The following is a 21,773-nucleotide window of genomic DNA, read 5'->3' as shown; positions in this document are numbered from 1 at the left end:
TATGAAAAATAAACTGAGGGACAAGGATAATAGCAAGAAGACCAGCTACCAGACTGCTAAAATACAGTCCAAACACGAAATGATTATGGTATTGGTAGAAGCGCTTACAAGTGGTCTATTATAGATTGAAGGGCTAACAGAATTTGGTGATAATTTGAATGTGGGCTATGAGATAGAATGTGAAACGTCAAGGATATTTCCAAGACTTCACAGCCCAAACAACTGGAAGAATGGAGATACCGATTACTGAGAGAGGGAGCCTGAAGGAAGAATAGGTTTTGGGGAGAAGTTAAAGAGTTTGGTTTTACACATGTTTACTCTGCCTATTTGACTTCCAGGGACAGATGTTAATTAAGCAGCTAGATACAAAAATCTGGATTTCAATGGGGTGGTCTGAGCTAGATAAATAAATTTGGGAGCTTTCAGCATAAAGATGGTATTTAAAGACATGGAAACTGACTGGAGATTTCCTAGCAGTTATTACAAATAGAAAAGAAAAGAGTTCTGAAGACCAAACTCTAGGCACTCTTCAGTTTTTGAAGTTAGAAAGATCAAAGGTACAAGAAAGGTGACTAAGACTGCAGCCAGTGAAACAGGAGTAGAATGGTGGTGAGAGAGGGTCAAGAAAGTTGGTGGTAAATTAAAGGAGAATTTATCTTGATGGACTGTGGAATATAAACAAGTAGGGAGTTGAATGTGTTGGGGAAAGTCAATGATACGGTGGTTGGGCCAAAGAATTGGAGCTCCCATTGGGGTTAAGAGTTTGTTAGCACTGATAGTCTACAGGGAATTAGCTCAAAAGAAAGCATGTGGTATTCATAAGGTGACATACTTGAAATTATAATTATGTTATGAGTTGCAGTTCTTAGAAATGATAAGATACAGTATATAGCCTTAGAATTAGAATTGAGATTAGAATAGAAGATAAGATTATAGGAAGAAATGAGCTGAAGGAATTCACAGATCAAGTATTTAATTGTTTGCTAGATCATAAATAGCCAAATCTGACTCTTCTTTTCATTTAGCTTGCATTAAGAGGTGGTGCCCCCCTACTGCTAGTTTTGTAACATTTAAAAATTTTTTAATGATACAGTTCTAAAAGATTACCAGATAGGAGTATAGGAATATTGTTAATATTTCATGAGAGTGACCCTCTTCTCCTCTGCTGGTTTATGTGTAAACATAAACATAACTATGTTTATGTACATGTTGCCTGTGTGTTTCTTTTTCTGTGTTTATCGCTGCTATTATACATGTGAAACAATCCTTGTAGATACTGTTCTCTGTCTCTTCACATGTTGAGGGAAGAGACAGTTCTTTGTCCAACTTTCTTTGTTTTCATTCATTCATTTAATAAATATTTGTTGAGTTGGAGCTGATTCTACGTTCCAGAAACTCATCATTGAACAAGACAGGCAAAAGTCCCCATCTTCGAGAAATTTGCGTACTGCTAAGAGAGACAAAACAATAAAGAAATACATATATGTCAAATGGAGATAAATACTATGAAAAAAATACAGCAAGGAAATAGGGAATAGTGGGATTTTCTGTAATTTGGTCGAGGAGAAGGTCTCTGATAAGGCAATATTTAAGTAGAAACCTGAAGAAAGTGAGGGGAGTATGCATGTGGTTGTCTGGGGAGTTTTCTGGGAAGAACAAATGCAGCAGTCCTGATTTGGAAGTTGTCTAGCTATGTCTGAGAAATAGCAAGGAGGTCAGTGTAGTTGAAGGTGAGCCAGGAAGAAAGTAGTAGATGAGATCAGAGAGCTGGTCTGACTCTTTCTCTCCTTTTTTCCTGTCTCTCACATCCTTTTCTGTGTCTTATTTCACAAATTTTGGTCTCTCTTTTTATAGGCCATTTATAACTAACTTTTATGTTTTATATGTATTTTAAGAGTTTGGTTTTCTAAAATTAAAAGTATTTTTATATTCTATATTTCACTGTCACAACTTTTTGTACCTTTTATATTGTAAAATGTGATACACATATGAAGGCGTGCATAAAAATAAAAACAGTGAAGTGAATCATCCGGATGTTTCTTTTGGGCAACATTTGGAAGATTTATCCTTTTTGTTACTTAGATACAGTTTATTTTCATTGTTGTGAATCCTCATAATATTTCATTTTTAATATAAAGCCATTTATTCGTTCTGTGGGTGGATATTTACTTTGTTTCTAGTTTTGGGAGATTTTAAATAATGCTATTGTAAGCAGCCTTGTTTATTCCTCCCGCTGTACATGTGCATGTGTTTCACTTGGATGTAGAGCTAGAAGTGCTGGTGTTCAAAGGTTAAGTGGTATGTTCTTTTAGATAGTGTTAAACAGTTTTCCAAAATAGTTGTACCGATTTAAACTCCTACCAGTAGAGTATATAAATTCTGATTCCCTCATATCCTTACTAATACTCATTTAAATCTTCTTAATGTTAGCCATTTGGTATGTATGAACAGTACTTCATTGTTTTAATTTACACTTCTCTGATGACTAATGATACTCAACCTCTTTTCATATATTTACTGATGATATGGCTGGCCTATTTGGCAAAGTGTGCCTATTTAAGTATTTCTCCCATTTGACTTTTTGTTGGTAATTGTAGGGTGTTTAGTCCTTTTTTGGTATGTGTTGTAAACATCTTCCACTCTTTGGTTTATCTTTTCACTCTCTTAATGGTGTTTTTTGGTAAACAGAGGTTTTAAATTTTAATGTACTCCACCTTATCAACCGTTTCATTTTTGAGTAGTGTTTTTTGGGTTCAATTTATAAAATATTTTTCTATCCTTTCTAAAACCAATGTAATTCTCCCTTATTATCATCTAGGTACTATATTTTTCTGTCTTTCATATTTCCACCTAGAATTGAATTTTGTGATTCTCATGAGATGGAAGTCATGGTTTCAGTTTTTTCACAGATGAATAGTCAGTTGATTTATCACCATTTATTGAAAAGATAATTCTTTCCCCTCCACTCTGTAGTGCCATCTTCCTCATAATCATGATTTTTGTGTGTGTGTGTGTGTGTGTTTGTGTTTCTGTTTCTAGTCTGGAGAGACAATACCACACTGTCATTATAACTATAGTTTTATAAGAAATGTTATTATCTAGTAGAACAGTCGTTTTTAACCTTTTTTTTTTCATTCCCATTTTCCTCCTGCGGAAATTTTCTCTTCTTACCACCCCAGTGAAGTTAAATACTAAGAAACAAGATTTTGTCAGATAAGATTGACTTGTGTAGGGCCACAAACCATAGTGATAGCTAAGACTGTTTTTCTCCCTCTAAGAACCAGTTTTCTCCCACTTGGGAGCAAAACTTACCCTGTCGCGAATACGGGCAGTAGAACTGACTTTCCTACCTTTCTCTGTTTATATGAGTGTCATGGTATTCTTTGTGTTTGTTTTTTCCTATGAAATAAAGAAACAGCTTAGCAATTTCTACAGACTAAAGCAAAGTAAAAAAGTATATATAAAAAATCCCACCAGTAGAGTACATAGTATGTATGTACATACTATGTATATAGTATGTAATGTGGTTATATATAACCTGGGCAAGTTGAGCTTATCCTAGGAATGAAAGGTTGTTTTTTGCACTAGAAAATCAGTCAGTATATTTTATCACATTAACAGATTAGAAAAAAAATTCAAGTGAGCATCTCAGTGTATGAAGACAAAGATAAAATTCAGGATTCATTCAGGTTACACACTCTTAGTAAACTAGAACTAGGAGAAGTTTTGTGATTAGATAAATGGTCTTTCTCCCCCAACCCCTTAAAAAAACCCACAAAATCAACCAACTATAGCATGCTAAGATGAGATGTTAACTTCTTCCCTCCAGGTTGGGGACAAGGCATTGATGCCCACTATCACCATTATTATTATTAAACATAGTACTAGAAATTTAGTCAATGCAGTAAGATAAGAGAAAGAAAGAAAAGGTACAACTGCTAAATGAAATATAACTGTCATTACGCATAGATGATGTAATTGTGTAAATGATTTATCTATAGTTTTTTTGGGTTTTTAAGAAAGTATAAAAAATGTGACTATGAAACAATATTTTAAAAAATCTATTTTTATATGCTCACAAACAAACCTTTAGACAATGAAATTAATAGCAAATGCCATTTATAATAAGATCAAAAACTGGGAAATTACTGAATTAAATCTGACAAAGTGCAAGGCCTTTAGGAGAAACTTGGCGAAAGATAATGGAGAGAATATATCATATGTGAATATATGCCTGAGTATGTGTTGTAACTTGAAAATCTAACTTTAAAATTTTTATGCAAATACAAATCATCTGGAATAATCAAGACATTCTTGCAAAAGAATAAGATGGGATGACATGGCCTACCAGATATTGAGACTTATTACAAAGCCGTAATAACTAAGACATTTGTCACTGTTACGGGGATAAACAAACCAAGGGAACAGAGTAGAGAGCCCATGTATGTATGGATACTTCATCTCAGGTCACTGAAGAAATGATAGCTTTTTAGTCATTCTGGAACAGTTGAATATTCATATTCGAAAAGTAAATTCAGATTCTTATCTTTCATTGTGCACAAAAAAATTAATTAATAATGCTATGTGAATTAGTGACCTAATGTGAAAGGCAAAACTTACAAAGCTTTTAAAAGGCTTTACAAGATAATATAGGAGAATGCCATTTTTATTTTAGCATCAGGAAAGATTTATTAAATAGGATATAAAAATTACTAAAGGAAAAGATTGATACATTGGACTACTTAAAATGAAGACTTGAGTTTATGAAAAGATGCCATCAAGAGGGTGAATAGGATAGTTTCAGAGCAGAAGATATTTGCAATATGGAACTGAAACACAGCAATATCCAAAATGTATGAAGAAGGAGTTAGTAACCTCTACCTTTAGGGTAGGGGAGGGGAGGGGAGAGGGAGAGCCAGCAATGGGGAAGGAATACACAGGAGGCTCTACTTGGTTTCAGATGTTCTAATTCTTGAGAGGATACTGTTACTCTTCTTCTTCTTTTTGAGACAGAGTCTCACTCTTGCTGCCTAGGCTGGAGTGCAGTGGCATGATCTCGGCTTACTGCAACCTCCACTTCCCAGGTTCACGTGATCCTCCTGCCTCAGCCCCTCTAGTAGCTGGAATTACAGGCATGCACCACCATGCCCTGCTAATTTTTGTATTTTTTTTTTTTTTTTTTTTAGTAGAAATGGGGTTTTGCCATGTTGGCCAGGCTAGTCTTGAACTCCTGACCTCAGGTGATGCACCTGCCTTGGCCTCCCAAAGTGCTGGGATTACAGGTATGAGCCACCGTGCCTGGCCCAGTGTTACTGTTCTTTAAACTGGACACATGTTTTTTGAATTTGTCTGTATATGAGCACATTTCTTAACAAAATGGAAGAAATGTAAACAATAAAGAAATACATTTATTGATTATATTAGTTTGCTAGGCCTGCCTTAAGAAAATAAAACAAACTGGGTGGCTTACACAACAGAAATTCATTTTCTCACATTCTGGAAGCTACGACTCCAAGATCAGGATGTCAGCAGGTTTGTTTTCTCCTGGCGCCTCTGTCTTTGGTTTGCAGATAACCACCTTCTCTCTGTCCTCACATGGTCTTTCCTCTGGGAACATCTATGGTGTCTCTCAGTGTGTCCAAATTTCCTCCTCTTATAAGGACACCAGTCGGATTAGATTAGTGCCCACCCTAAGGGCCTCATTTTATATTAGTCACTGCTTTAAAGGCCTTGTCTCCAACTACAGTCACATTCTAAGGTACAGGGGTTAGGGCTTCAACATATGAATTTTGGGGCACACAATTGAGTCCATAACACTGATTATGTAGTAAAGATCTGGGATAGCAAATGGGTTCCTGTGATTTGGATAAAAATTTTTAAGCCAATTTTTGGATTCAAAAAGTGTTACATCTAAAAAAATCTAAGAAGTAAAGATGTACTCTAGAGAACAGTGTTAAGTGACTCAAAATATGGATTTAGTGCTGATGATGTTAATTATGCATGTGTGAACTTGGAATACAGTTGTTTTTTTGAAAATGTAAAAGTGATAAAAAGCAATTTCTAGATTAAAGTTTTTTTACTACTGTATTTTACATAAATACTTTAAATATAAATGTATAACCAAATGAATAAATGTAATATTATAAGTGGATCTTTTAGTCTCATCTCCATCCTTGACATTTATAAATTGTAGTTGGCCAAAAATTATTTTAAAATCTTTTCACTGGGAGAAGAGTGGATGGATTTTATTTGGTCATAGATGGTAATTTTAGTACAGTAAGCTCTGCTATAATGCAATATGTGCGTTCCTAAAAATCACTTCACTGTGTAAAACCATGCATTAAAACCACAGGGCTTACCACTCCGAAACTTTGTCTGCGACACTTAAAAGGATAGGAACCTAATAAAAACAACAGCACTCTTTTATAAATGTTAAATGATTCAGAAATACATAAATACTGTGATAAACATGGCACTTTACCTTGAAGAAGACCTGAAGTTTTCTTATGGAAGTGAGCATCAGGAGGGTTGCAGAATGTGAATTATTGTGAAGTGATGAAAGGAGGGTCTGTGAAATTGGAGGGAAAGTTGTAATACTAGATGCAGGTGGGTGTGGCTCATAGCATGGAAGATAAACTGAGGTGGCTGGTAGATGTTTGATGGGTGAGTGTGTTTTGTGTATTCCTACATATTTTAGTTCATCTTGGTACAATTTTTTGTGTTCACCTAGGATTTTTTCACAGATAAAATTATGCATAAGAATGATTGCTGTGGTCAAACTTGTTTAATGTATCAATTATGTTAGAACAAATTTGTGTTTTTAAATAGCATTAATGCAGAATTTAATTTTTTATATCATCCACAGGCCCATCATTCTGGTTTTATATGTTTCATAGGGATTCTATATTGGGTTCTTTTTACTGAAGTTTTAAAATGATTGCCTAATATTTACCTGCTACATAATGTTTTAAGTGTCTTACTGAATTCTTAAGTTTTTCCAGGCTAATGAATAAGTAATGTGGATGTGGAACCTGATTTTTGCCTAAGTCTGGTGGTGACTCAATATAATACACACAGAAAAGTATCAGTTCTTTTGTTTCAAGCAAGCATACTATCTCTGGTGGCCTTCCTATTTTTGAAGTTGCTATTAGGATACCTTAATCCCTAACATGAATCAGTATAAAAGAAAGCATGTGGGTGGTTGTGTTTGGGTGTCCTTCCCATCCACTTGGTGCTTTTATTTTCTGTGGTTGTTTTATTCCACAGCTTAGCAACAGCAGATTTCCAGGAGAAGTCTTTAACTCTCTCTCCTTCCTCTGGTCTGGTTGGTTGGTAACAGTGAGGCTAAATGAAAGGTTTCTTGTTTTTCTGTCTTCCTACCACAGTATCTTTGGTTTACTTTTAGAACACTCATTTTCAATCTCTGAGCCAGAAGGCCTGCCTTTAAATCGCAGCATTTCAATTCCTCCCTCCTATCTAGGCATTCCTTTGTGTTTCTACCGTACTCTGCATGCATCCCTGTTATAGAATATATCACATTGTTTTGGAATTTTCCAAAGTTGGGCTCTGTTTCTAAATAAACTGTACTTCTTGAGGGCATGGACCATATTTTTATCATTTATACATTTCTATTACATAACACAGTGCTTGGCAATGGTGGTTGGGTGACTGGATGGAAGAGTGAATGAAGTAGGCTTGAAGAGAGCTGTTCTTAAATGATCCTATTATATATGATTTCCCTTCATTTTGACCGTGTTAATGATTTCTAGATATCTTGGTCACTTGAACTTTAATATGAATTATGCTGTGTATTCAAACTTTTTAGCAGAAAAATAATAAAATTCCTTTTGTAAACCAAAGATTGTATAACCATCTGTGTTTTGGTTTGTTTTGGGTTTCTTTTTCTTTTCTTTCTTTTTTGTTTTTTGCCCAAAATAGATTCAAAAAACGAGGCTAACTGGCACCTAAGATTGAGGAGTTTTGATGCAGTAGAGTAGTAAACTCCTATATTTTCCAGCTTGCTATTATTGTAAATTAAAATACCTATTTTTGAAATTTTTAAATATTTATACATTTATTTATTTATTTATTTTTATTTATTTATTTTTAAATTTATTTATTATTATTATACTTTAAGTTGTAGGGTACATGTGCATAACGTGCAGGTTTGTTACATATGTATACTTGTGCCATGTTGGTGTGCTGCACCCATCAACTCGTCATTTACATCAGGTACAACTCCCAATGCAATCCCTCCCCCCTGCCCCCTCCCCATGATAGGCCCCGGTGTGTGATGTTCCCCTTCCTGAGTCCAAGTGATCTCATTGTTCAGTTCCCACCTATGAGTGAGAACATGCGGTGTTTGGTTTTCTGTTCTTGTGATAGATTGCTAAGAATGATGGTTTCCAGCTGCATCCATGTCCCTACAAAGGACACAAACTCATCCTTTTTTTATGGCTGCATAGTATTCCATGGTGTATATGTGCCACTTTAGAACAAGTATAAAAGAGGGAGAGGAGTTCTATTAAGATAATAAGTAAGATGTGTTATGGCTCAATTCTTGATTATTATTGCAACTGTAAGCAATATAAGCAACTCTGAATTGTTTTTAAGACTTTCTTTTTCTTTATAGGACCTCTTTGTTGTTAGACACGAATTGGCCATAATGAGACTAGCTGCCTTTATGGGCATTACTATGTTAGTCGGAATAACTGGACTCTTTTACACTCAACTAATTGGCATCATCACAGTAAGTATATTTTTAATGTAAAGTAACATTTATGAATATATTACCTAATTATGAATGTAATTCTAAAAAGTTATAGAAAGTTTAGAAATTAAAGGAGAAAATTAACAATGCTTTTTAGTACTGTCATATGCCTATGTAATTTTAAAGTAGTTATAATCAAGTACAAAGTACATACAATTCTGTATCCTGTTTTTGAAAGCTAACAAATACAGTGTTTTTATGTGAGCATAGACATCATGTTTGTAGTTTTTTATTGATACACAGTATCTTACGTATTTATGGGGTACATATGAGTATTTGTTACATGCATGTAATGTATAATGATCAAATCAGAGTATTTGGGGTCTCCATCAACTTGAGTATTTATCATTTCTATATGTTAGGAACATTTCAAGTCCTCTCTGCTAGTTACTTTAAAATATACATTGTTGCTGACTGTAGTCACCCTCCTGTGCTACTGAGCATTATAACTTATTTCTTCTAACTGTATGTTTATAACCATTAACCACACTCTCTTCATTCCCTGCTCCACCCACGCACCCTTTCCAGCCTGTTGAATCTCTCATTCAATTCTTGACCTCCATGAGATCAACTCCTTTGGCTACCACATATGAGTGAGAAAGTATGGTGTTTGTCTTTCTGTGCCTGGTTTGTTTCACTTAACACAATGACCTCCAGTTCCATCCATGTTGCTGCAACAGAATTTCATTCTTTTTATGGCTGATTAGTATTATTCCACTGTGTATATATACCAAATTTTTAAAATTCATTCATCTGTTGATAGACACATAAGTTGATTTCGTATCCTTGCTCTCATGAATAGTGCTGTGATAAACATGCAAGTGCAGGTATCCCTTTGATATACTGATGTTTTTTCCTTTGGATGAATACCCAATAATGGATTGCTGGATCTTATGGTAGTTCTATTTTTAGTTTTTTTTGAGAATTCTCAGTATTATTTTCCTTAGTGATTATACTAATTTACATTCCCACCAACAGTGTACAAGAGTTCCCTTTTCTCTGCATGTTTGCCAGCATCTGTTACTTTTTGTCCTTTCAATAAAGGCTGTTCTAACTTAGGTAAGATGATACCTTATTGTGGTTTTGACTTGCATTTCCCTGTTGATTAATGATAGTGAGTACTTTTCATATGCCTGTTGGCTATTTGTATATCTTCTTTTGAGATACGTGTCTTCGTGTCCTTTCCCCACTTTTTAACGGTACCGTTTTTTATTGTTGAGTTGAGTTCCTGGTATATTCTGGATACTGTCCCTTGTCAAGCAGATAGTTCAAGTGTTTTCTGTCATTCTACAGGTTGTCTCTTCACTCTGTTGATTGTTTACTCTAGAGCTTTTTAATTTAATAGAGTCCCATTTGTCTGTATTTGTTGCCTGCACTTTTTGAGATCTTAGCCATAAAATTTTCATCTAGACCAATGTCCCGAAATATTTTTCCTAGGTTTTCTTCTGGTAGTTTCACAGTTGTAGGTTTGATGTTTAAGTCTTTAATACATCTTGAGTTGGTTTCTGTATATGGTGAGAGGTGGGGTCCAGTTTCATTCTTCATTCTTAGGCATATGGAGATCCAATTTTCCCAGCACTTCCCATTTATTCAAAAGATTTTTCTTTTCTCAATGTATATTCTTGATGCCTTTGTCAAAAATCAGCTGACTGTAAATATGTGAATTTATTTCTGGATTCTCTATTCTGTTCCCTTGGTCTATGTGTCTATGTATCTGCTTTTATACCAATACTATGCTGTTTTGGTTACTATAGCCTGATAATATATTTTGAAGTCAGGTAATGTGATGCCTCCAGCACTGTCCTTTTTGCTTAGGGTTACTTTGACTATTCGGGCACTTTTTTGACTTCATACAAAGTTTAGGATTATTTCTCTAATTATGTGCAAAATTATGTTGGTATTTTGATAGTGATTACATCAAATCTGTAGATTGCTTTGGGCAGTATGGTCATTTAACAGTAATAATTCTTCTGATCCATCATCATGGGATAGCTTTCCTTTGCCTCCTCCTTTGATTTCTTTCTTTAGTTCTTTGCAATTTTCCTTATAGAGCTCTTTCACCTCCTTGGTTAAATTTCTTACAGCGTTGTTGTTGGAGCTATTGTAAATGGGATTTTTTTAAATTTCTTTCTCAGCTAGTTCATTATTGGTGTATAGAAACACTACTGATTTACTGATTCTTGTATGCTGATTTTGTATCCTGTGACTTTACTGAATTTATCAGATTGAAGAGTTTTTTGGTAGAGCCTTTAGGTTTTTCTTGATATAAGATAATATCATCAACACAAAAGGCCATAGATGGCCTTTATTATGTTGTAGTATGTTTCTTCTGTGCTTAGTTTGTTGAGAGTTCCAGTTCCTTCCTCTTCAATTTTTTGAAATAGTTTGAGGAGAATTGGTGTTAGTTCTACTTAATTTAACATTTGGTGGAATTTGTGAAGTTGTCTGGGTCCTGGACTTTTCTTTGTTGGGAGACTTTATTACTACTTTGATATTATTACTTTTTATTGGTTTGTTCAAATTTTCTATTTCTACCCAATTCAATCTCGGTAGGTTTTATGTGTCTAGGAATTTATCATTTACTCTAGGTTTTTCAGTTTGTTGGTATATATTTGTTCTTAATAATTTTTGATAATCTTTGTATTTCAGTGGTATCAGCTGTAATGTCTCCTTTTTTTCTGATTTTATTTACTTGGGTCTTCTCTCTTCTTAGTCTTGAAAGTGATTTATTCACTTGTTTATCTTTTCAAAATACCAACTTTTTGTCTTGTTGCCTCTTTGCTTATTTTTTTAGTCTCTTTCTTTTACATCTGATCTGGTCTTCATTATTTCTTTCCTTCTACTAATTTTGGGTTTCGTTCGTTCTTGCTTTTCTGGTTCCTTGAGGTGCATCATTAGACTGTGTTTACTTGAAATCTTTCTACTGTTTTGATATAGGCATTTATTACTGTAAACTTCCCTCCTAGCACTGCTTTTGTTTTAGTCCATAGGTTTTGATATGTTTCATTTTCATTTTTATTTGTTTCAAGAAAGTGATTTCCTACTTAGTTTCTTTCTTGGCCCAGTGGTTGTTGCTTAAATTCCATGTATTTGTATAGTTTCCGAAGTTCCTCTAGTTATTGATTTTTAGTTTTATTCCACTGTGGTCTGAGAAGATACTTGATACAATTTAGATTTTTTTCATGTTTCTTGAGACTTGTTTTGTGTCCTAACCTATGGTCTATCTTGGAAATGTTCCATTTGCTGATGAGAACAATGTGTATCCTGTAGCTGTTGGATGAAATGTTTTGTAAATATCTGTTAGGTCCAGTTGGTCTAGAGAGCAGTTTAAATCCGATGTTTCTTTGTTAACAATTTTACTAGATCTGTCTCATGCTGAGAATCCTGTGTCCAAGTCCTCAACTATTATTGTATTAGAGTCTTATCTTTCCCTCTAAATCTAATACTTGGTTTATATATCTGGGTGCTCTGGTGTTGGGTGCATATGTATTTAGAGTTGTTATATCTTCTTGCTGAATTGATCTCACTATCATATAATGGCCTGCTTTGTAACTTTTTACTATTTTTAACTTAAAGTCTGTATATCTGATATAAGTATAGCTAGCTATTCCAGCTTACTTTTGGTTTCCGTGTGCTTGGAATATCGTTTTCTGTCTTTTTACTTTCAGTCTATATGTGTCTTTGTAGGTGAGATGAGTGTGCTGTAGGCAGCATATCATTGTGTCATGTTTGTTTGTTTAGTCCATTCAGAAAGTCTATATGTCTTAAATGTGGAGTTTAATCCATTTACGTTAAAGAGTATTATTGATATGTGAGGGCTTACTCCTGTCATTTTATTAATTGATTTCTGATGTTTCGTATATTCTTTGTACCTTTCTTTCTCTTTTATTGTTTATCATTGTGGTTTGGTGGTTTTCTGTAATGGTAACATTAGAGTTCTTCCTCTTCCTTATTTGTGTGTTTGCTCTACCAGTGGGTTTTAAATTAATTTTTTATAAAAAAAATTGAGACAGAGTCTTGCTCTGTTGCCTAGGCTAGAGTGCAGTGTTGTGATCTCGGCTCACTGCAACTTGTACCTCCCGGGTTCAAGCAATTCTTGTGCCTCAACCTCCCAAGAGTGGGTTTTATACTTTCATGTGTTTTTATGATGGTAGCTGTCATCCTTTTGTTTCCAAGTGTAGGACTCTCTTAAGCATTTCTTATAGGACCAGTCTAGTGGTGATAAAGTCCCTCAGCTTTTGCTTGTTATCTCCTGCCTTTTTCCTTTATTTATGAAGGATAATTTTGCTGGAAATAGTATTTTTGTCTGAAAGTGTTTTTCTTTCTGCACTTTGAATGTATTATCCCATTTTCTCCTGGCCTATAAAGTTTCTGTGGAGAAATCCACTGTTAGTCTGATGGAGATTCCCTTGTATGGGACTTGATGCTTTTTTCTTGCTGTTTTTACAATTCTCTTTGTCTTTGACTTTTGATAGTTTGATTATGGTGTGCCAGAGAAGATCTTTTTACATTGTATCTGTTTGGGGATCCCTGAGCTTCCTGTACTTAGGTGTCTAGATCACTTGCCAGACTTGAGAAGTTTTCAGCTGTTATATCCTTAAGTAGGTTTTCTAGGTTTTTTGTTTTCTCTTTGTCTTCTGGGAGATTACACATTAAAGTATTTGGTCACTTTATGGTGTTCAATCTGTCACATAGGTTTTGTTCATTTTTTAAATGCTTTTTTCTTTATTTTTGTCAGACTGGGTTATTTGAAAATAACCTGTCTTCAAGTAATGAAATTCTTCCTTGTCCTTGATCTAGTCTATTATTGAAACTTTGAAATATATTTTATATTTCATTTAGTGAATTCTTCAGTTTGTTTGGTTCTTTTTTATTTGTATTTGTTTAGTAAATTCCTCATTCAGATCTGGAATTATTTTTCTAATTGCTTCATATTTGCTGTATTCTCTTTATCTCAATTAGCTTCTTTAATATTATTTTGAATTATTTTTCTGGGATTTCATATATCTTTTTGATTGTAATGTTTTACTGGAGAATTATTGTATTTCTTTGGAGTGCCATATTTCCTTGCTTTTTTATGTTTCTCGGGTCCTTATGTTGGTATCTACGATATGTGATGTAGAAGAAACAACAGATGTTTGTTCTAATTTTTTTGCTTTTGTAGGAGAGGACTTTTTCCTGGAGATGTATCTGTTGTGTTGGTTGGTTGGGGCCCCTTTGGTTTTGATTCTGGGAATGTGCAGTATTATAGTTGCTGTATGATTTGTTTGGCTGTAAACAGCATCAGTGGTATCTGTGATTTCCTCAGTGGCTTAGGGTGTGTTTGTTAGTGGATGTTGTGGTGAAATTTTGCTAGGGACTGGGTTGTCAGGTGGGCTTGTCCTTGGTCCTTAGTGGTGGCAGCAGCAAGTGGGCCTGTCCATGGGCACCAGGGTGGCTTTGGCACTGCTGTTAGCAGGTCCACACAGACCAATTCTTAGGCCTCCAGGTGGCTTGTTCAGGTGCGGATAGTGGCAGCAATGCACCAGGCAGGTGGACAGGTTCTTGGGTCCTGGTAAATGGGCATGTCGTGGGTGATGGCAGTAGTATTGGCAGAACAAACCTCTGGCTCCCAAGTGGTTTGCATAGGTGTTGACAGTATCAGCGATGGGCTGGGTGGGCCAGCTCTCAGACCCACAGGTGGCATGTGTGGGTGCCAGCTATGGTGGTGGTAGCAAGCTGGGTGAGCCTGACCTGTGGCCCCAGAGAAAAGTGTTCAGGTGCTGACAATGGTAGACTGGGCTGTAGATGGTTCCCAGGCTCCTGGACAGTGTGCTCAGGTACTGGAGTTTGGATATGGGCAGACCTAGCCTCAGCTACTGGAGTTTGGGGTTGGGGAGACCTAGCCTCAGGTCCCCTGGTGGTACATTCACCCACTGGCTATGGTAGGCATTGGTGGGGTGATCTCCAGGCCCAAGGCAAAATGTTTGGGTGGGGGTGGCATCCATTGCAGCCGTGCTACTGGGGAGGACGGGGTTGCTTTCAGTGGTTGCAGCTGTATGCAGTGGGCTGGGGATTGCCCACTTTGCTTGCACGTCAGCTTGGCAGTGCCAGCCCACAACAGCTGCTGTGGGCGGGGGGTTTGTCCTTGGGGCATGTGAAAATGCATGCTGGATTTGCTGCTGGAGTCAGCAGGGTCTTTGCCAATGGTTTTGTGCTTCAACCTTGGTGGTGGCAGCCAATGGCAGCAGTGGCTGTGGGCAGGGAATATCAGTGGGGCTCCAGAAATGTGGAGATGCAGGGGCTGTTGGGCTCACTGGCAGGATACAGTCTGGTGGGGGCTGGACTCTTCATATGGTGCCTTCCTGGAACTGCTTAGGGCTCAAAGGCTGTGTGGGACCCAGCATGATCTTCCTCTCTGGGGTGGTGCCTTCATGTATTCTCCAGGCAGCTCCCGTTAGTCTTGAGACTTGAGAGGGTCTAGGGGCTTTCCTCTCGCTAGGATGCAGGAGTCTGCAGTGGGAATGTTGGCCATTGGGGGTCACTGACTTACCCTTTTCCTGCACTGGGGAGCCTCTGCATGCCTCCAGCCAGTTTTGGCTAACCAGGCCGCCTTGCTTTCCTCTCAGTCCTTGCTTTAGGATGGTGTTTCCAGTCACTTCTCTGTTGAATTCCAGTGTTCTCTTAGATGATATATTTTATGTGTGATTATCTACTCCCTATTTTGGTTCTTCTTTGTGGAGGAGGTGAGTACCAGTTGTTTCTAGTCAGCTATCTTGAAGCCCACCTACAGGTTTTTGTGTGGACATACATTTTCATTCCTCTGGGGTATGTAGAAGTGGAATTGCTGAGTCTAATGGAAGCTACATTTAATTTTTAAAGAACTGCCACTATTTTCTAAAGTTGCTGCATGATTTTACATTCCCACTAGCAGTATTTGAGGGTTCTGATTCCTCTACAGCCTTGGTGACAATTGTTATTACCTGTCTTTTAAAAAATGGTTACCATCCTAGTGGTTTTGAAGTAGTACCTCATCATGGTTTTAATTTGCATTTCCCTGATTAACTAATGAGATTGAGTACCTTTTCACATGCTTATTGTCCATTTATGTATCTTTGGAGAAATCCTTTGATCATGTTTTAATTGGGTTGCCGTTTTACTGTTGAGTTAGAAAAGCTGTTTATATGTTCTAGATATAAGTCCCTTTTCAGATATATTATTTACAAATATGTGATTTGCAAATATTCTCACATTCTCTTAATTACATTTTCACTTTATTATCAGTGTCTTTTGAAGCACAAAAGTTTGTACTTTTTATTGTTTCAATTTATCTATTTTTTTTCTTTGGTAGTATGTGCTTTTTGTGTCTTATCTAAGATACCATTGCCTAATCCAAGGTCAACAAAATTCCCTCCTGTATTTTATTCTAAGGATTTTATTATTTTAGCTTTTACATTTAGTACTACGATTCATTCTAAGTTAATTTTTGTAGATCGTGTGAAGTAGGGGTCCATCTTCATTCTTTTACATGTAGATATCTAGTTGTCCTAGCACCATTTCTTGCAAAGATGATTCTTTCCACCATTGAATAGTCTTGACACCTTTGTTGAAAATTAATTGGATATTTTCTGGACTCTTAACTCTATTTTATTTATATGTCTATCTTTATGACATAGAGATACCTTTATGCCAGTAGCACACTTTCTTACTGTTGTTTGACAGTAGTTTTGATACATTTTTCATACATTTTTACTGAATATATTCTGATAAACACTTAATTTCTTATCCACAGTATATATGCTATACAGGCATACTTGTTGTATTGTGCTTTGTAAATAGTGTTTTGTGTGTTTTTTTTTTTTAAACTAGTTGAGGGTTTGCGGCAACGGTGCATTGTGTGTGTCTTTCAGTACAGTATTCCCAGCAGTGTGTGTTTACCTGTTGTTTCTGTGCCATAGTTTGGTAATTCTCATAATATTTCAAACATGTTCATGGTTATTATATCTGTTATGATGATCTGTGATTGGCGATTGTTGATGTTACTATTGTAATTATTTTGGGGCACCACAAACTGCGCCCATATAAATGGCAAACTTAATTGGTAAATGTTGTGTGTGTTCTGACTGCTGCATTCACTGGCCATTCCTCTATCTCTTTTCTTTGGGCCTTGCTATTCCCTAAGATACAATAATATTGAAATTAGGCCAAATAATAACCCTATGGTGGCCTCTAAGTATTTAAGTGAAAAGAAGAGTTGCATGCCCCTCACTTCAAATCAAAAGCTACAAATGATTAAAACTAATGAGAAAGACGTGTTAAAAGCTGAGATAGGCCAAAAACTAGACCCCTTGTGCCAAATTGCCAAGTTATGAATGCAAAGGAAAAGTTTTCAAAGGAAATTTAAAATGCTACTTCAGAGAACGTACAAATGATAAGAAACTGAAGCAACTTTATTGTTGATGTGGAGAAAGTTTTGGTGGTTTGGGTAGAAGATCACACAAGTCACAACATTCCATTAAACCAAGCCTCATCCAGAGCAAGGCCCTCACTCTTCAATTTTATGAAGGCTGGGAGAGGTGAGGAAACTGCAGAAGAAAAGTTGGAAGCTAGCAGAAGTTTGTTCTTAAGGCTTAAGGAAAGAAGGCATTTCCATAACATAAAAAATGCAAAGTGAAGTGGCAAGTGCTGATGTAGAGGTTGCAACAAATTATCCAAACGATCTAAGATGATTAATGAAGGTGGCTACACAAAACAACAGATGTTCAGTGTACACAAAACAGCCTTCTATTGGAGGAAGATGCCATGTAGAACTTTTGTAGCTACAGAGGAAAAGTCAATGCCTGGCTTCAAGGCTTCAAAGGACAGGACAGGCTGACTCTCTTGTTAGGGTTAAATGCAGCTGGTGACTGTAAGTTGAAGTCAGTGCTCATTTGTCATCCCCAAAATCCTAGACTCTTAAGAATTATGCTACATCTACTCTGCCTTTGCCCTAGAAATAGAAAAACAAAGCCTAAGTGACAGCCACATCTGTTTACAGCATGGTTTGCTGAATATTTTAAGCCCACTATTGAGACCTACTGCTCAGAAAAAGAGTTCCTTTCATAATATTACTGCTCATTGACAATGCATCAAGTCACTCAAGAGCTCTGATGAAGATATACAAGGAGATTAATGTTGTTTTCATGCCTACTACATCTGTTCTGCATGCCATGGATCAGGAGTAGTAATTTCAACTTTTAAGTCTTACCATTTAACAAACATGTTTGATGGGCTATAGCTGCTATAGATAGTGATTCATGTGATGGATCTGGAGAAGGTATATTGAAAACCTGGAAAAGATTTACCATTTTAGATGCCATTAAGAACATTTGTGATTCATGGGAGGGGAACAAAATAGCAATATGAACAGGAGTTTGGAAGAAGTTGATTCTAAACTTCATGGTTAACTTTGAAGGGTTCAAGACTTCAGTGGAGGGGGTAACTAAAGATGTGCTAGAAATAACAAGAGAAATAAGAAGTGGAAGATGTGACCAAATTGCTACAATCTCATGATCAGTGTTGAATGAATGAGAAGTTGCTTCTTATGGATGAGCCTGAAAAGTGATGTTTTGAGATGGAGTTTACTCCTAGTGAAGATACTGTGGACATTATTGAAATGACAACAAAGGATTTAGAGGAATATACAGACTTAGTTGGTAAAGCAGTGGCAGTATTTGAGAGGATTGACTCCAAATTTTTGAACAAAGTCCTACTCTGGGTAAAGTGCTATCAAATAGCATCACATGCTACAGAGAAATCTTTCATGGAAGGAAGAGTCAGCCTATGCAGCAGATTTTATTGGTTTTTTGCTTGTTTTGGGACAGAGTCTCACTCTGTCACTAGGCTGGAGTGCAGTGGCATGATCTCAGCTCACTGCAACCTCTGTCTCTCGGGTTTAGTCCCAAGTAGCTGGGACTACAGGTGTGCACCACCACACCAGCTAATTTTTGTATTTTTAGTGCAGATGGGGTTTCACCATGTTGGCCAGGATGATCTCGATCGCTTGACCTTGTGATCTGCCTGCCTCGGCCTCCCAAAGTGCTGGGATTACAGGTGTGAGCCACCGGTTTATTGTTTTGATTGTGACAGCCACCCCAGCCTTCAGCAGCCACCACCCTGGCCAATCAGAAGCTATCAACTTGGAGGCAAGACCCCCATCAGCAAAAATATTACATCTCCCTGAAGATTCAAATGATCATTAGCATTTTTTAGCAATAAAGTATTTTTAATTTAAGGCAGGTATGTACGTTGTGTTTTAGACATAATGCTGTTGTACACCTAATAGAGCATAGCATAAACATAACTTTTATATGCAGTGAGAAACCGAAAAATTTTTGTTACTGGCTTTATTGCAATACTGGCTTCATTGTTTAGAACCAAACTTGCAATATCTTCGAGGTGTTTTTGTAAGTTATTTATGGTTTTTATATATCAGGTTTGATTCTGACTCTGTTGTCTTCTATCAACATGTTAATTCTCAAATTGCAAGGGTATTTTTTTTTTTCTGTAGTGTTGAGCAACATCATATTTTATTCGGGTAGAGAGATTCGGTTATGATGTGATATTTCTAAAACTGAGTAGAAACCACATTTGTTAAATAATGCTTACTCCAAAAGTTTCATCTCTTTCTGCATATATGTAGTACCCTCTCGGAGCACTGTACCAGACAGTGCTGTTGTTTATAGCAATTATATCTCTGTGAAACATTCAAAAAAGAATGATTAAGAAAGAAAGCAAGAGAGAGGATATATTGTATTTGTTATCCTAACCCTTAGTCACTTTACTTTCTCTTGAATACAAGTACTTTTTAGAATTACAATAAATTTTTAAATCTCTTTGGCTGGGATTTCATAGTGAACCTCAAGCATTATCCTTTTAGTGTTTAAAAAAAATTAAAAAGGATTTCCAGAATACACTCCTCCTCACATTGATTTAAGATTCTTTGAGGCTTGATTATTTAAAAGTCTAATGCATTCAGTGTTTAATTTTAAATCTAATGAATTACTAGCACTTTAATACAATTCAATATTTTAATTAAGTTAAAATATAGATTATGCTTACTTTATAAAATAAGTTTGCTGTTTTGTGATAAAATTAAGATTACAAGAAATTTTACATCTGCACATGTTTTTGTCATAATTTGAATCCATGGATCTCTCTTTACAGTGTTAAGTGATGAATTTGTTAGGTAGCATAAGAAAGAAGTGGGAGAAAGAATCACAGTAAACTTAATCCTTCCATTGCAGTCTTACTTCTTCCCCTACTCTTGAACCCTACAGATCCTAGAGGCATTTTGGGAAACTACTGATATGGATATCATTTCATTACATACACTATTTTATTGCATAGCTTGAATGTAGACCTATTAGATGTCAAACAAGCAAAATAAGTGCTGTCTCTTTGAGGTTTAGCTTGAGATTTCAGGGAAGCGGCATATCAGTTTTCAGTAATTTTTTACCATTATTCATTTTTTCTTGGAATAAATAAATCATTTCTTTCATGTATAGGAAGAAAAATCTCATCTTCCTATTGATAGTGGAAGGTAACAGGATAATCATAGCAGTGATAATCTGATGTCATTTTAGACCTAGCAAGAGTAGATTATCTGTGACCCAGATAAAATAATTAGAAATTACTTTAACTTAAAAATACTGGATTTCTAATCTCATTTTCAAGGTTAAAAGATAAAACACAACCAGATGTTTCTGTTAAATAGACTAATCTGAAGCCCAATTCAAAAGGATTACCTGTGATTATTTTTCGATTTAATTTTAAACAGGATTCAAATTTACATGTTTGTACATTTTTACTACAATTTATATTGAAATAAAAATGTTTTCAAATCAATCTACTTCTAAGGGAAACAGGTTAGTCAAATTATTTTTTAGACTTCAGACTGTTTAGCCTGTTTTTTTTTTTTTCTGTTTCTGAATGAAATGGATAGTGATGTTATTAATGTAATTGATGTTGTCTGAATTATTGAGCAGTAGTTCACACATAGCCAACAATAATGTCCATTCTGATGAGCGCCAATACTGATAGTGCTGGATGATTGTATTCGTCATGTTTTCAGTTACTGGGCTTGGAGAGAGTTAATCAAGAAGTGCTGTAACAGCTGGTACAGCACATTCTGGTGAGGTTCTGACAGTGAGCTATTGTGTACCATGACACTGCTCTGACAGTTTATCTAAATTTTATATACAAGCATTTTTGTTTTCTGGGCTCTGTGAAGTTTATATAATAGTGTAAGCTTTTGATGATGTCTCTGGAGATTTTCTCAGTTGTGGTGAGGTTGGGGGTAGGGTGAGACAGATGTATTTAGTTGCAATTTTGAAAAAGAGTAAATTCTCAAACAAAAATATAGTGATTTTTGCATTTGGTTTCACAGGTACTATTGTTGGAGTCTATTTGAATTGCTGAAGATAGCTTAAATCAAAGCTTTTCAAATTAAGAAGAAAATATTTTCTCCCCAAAATACTGGCTTGTATTTAACTCATAAAGTTAATATTTACTTAGGTAACTACAGGAGAAATCATAAATGCAGGGGTGACCATTTTAAGGTGGTTATCTTACTCAATGAAAAGTATCTTATGTTCAAAATGTTAAATCAGTTTAAAGGAGACTACTAAACATCATTTTACTAATCAATTAGTTGATTTACTTGCCTTTTAATCTATACACAGAAATGTAGTCCTGAAATTATTAATCCCTATAAATTTTGCCTAGTATTCTGCCAAGTTGTTTTGAATTAACAGCATTCAGTAAACTCTTTATAACAATTATGTTTGATCTGCCCAACTCCAGGTCAGCATTGCAGACATGAACATCAGTGCTAATTATATTGACCCCAGCTCACTTATACTTCTATAAAGGAAGCTCTGTATACCATTTTTGTTTTCCTCTGAATTTTTGCTTGATAAAAACAAAATAAATGTATTTCTAATATAGTAATAGTAATATTATATGAAAGATTTTATAGCTTTTT

The 21,773-nt window shown here is 35.7% G+C and overlaps 1 protein-coding gene across 3 annotated transcripts in view; it reads left to right on the top strand.

Annotated features, from left to right (window-relative positions):
• The window catches only part of LOC105489092 (zinc finger DHHC-type palmitoyltransferase 21), a 73,224-nt gene that overhangs the window by 37,237 nt on the left and 14,214 nt on the right, over positions 1-21,773 (top strand). For all 3 annotated transcript variants that reach the window (XR_011612590.1, XM_011753762.3, XM_011753763.3), the window contains exon 8: positions 8,633-8,749. Coding sequence is in view for 2 of the 3 variants with exons in the window: in XM_011753762.3 (XP_011752064.1) it covers positions 8,633-8,749 (117 nt within the window). In the remaining variant the exon portion in view is untranslated. The remainder of the gene's footprint in view (positions 1-8,632; positions 8,750-21,773) is intronic.

This window comes from Macaca nemestrina, chromosome 14 (assembly GCF_043159975.1).
Source record: "Macaca nemestrina isolate mMacNem1 chromosome 14, mMacNem.hap1, whole genome shotgun sequence".
NCBI classification, from domain to species: Eukaryota; Metazoa; Chordata; class Mammalia; order Primates; family Cercopithecidae; genus Macaca; species Macaca nemestrina.
Note: the sequence above shows the minus strand (reverse complement) of the source record. Positions and strands in the feature narration are given on the sequence as shown.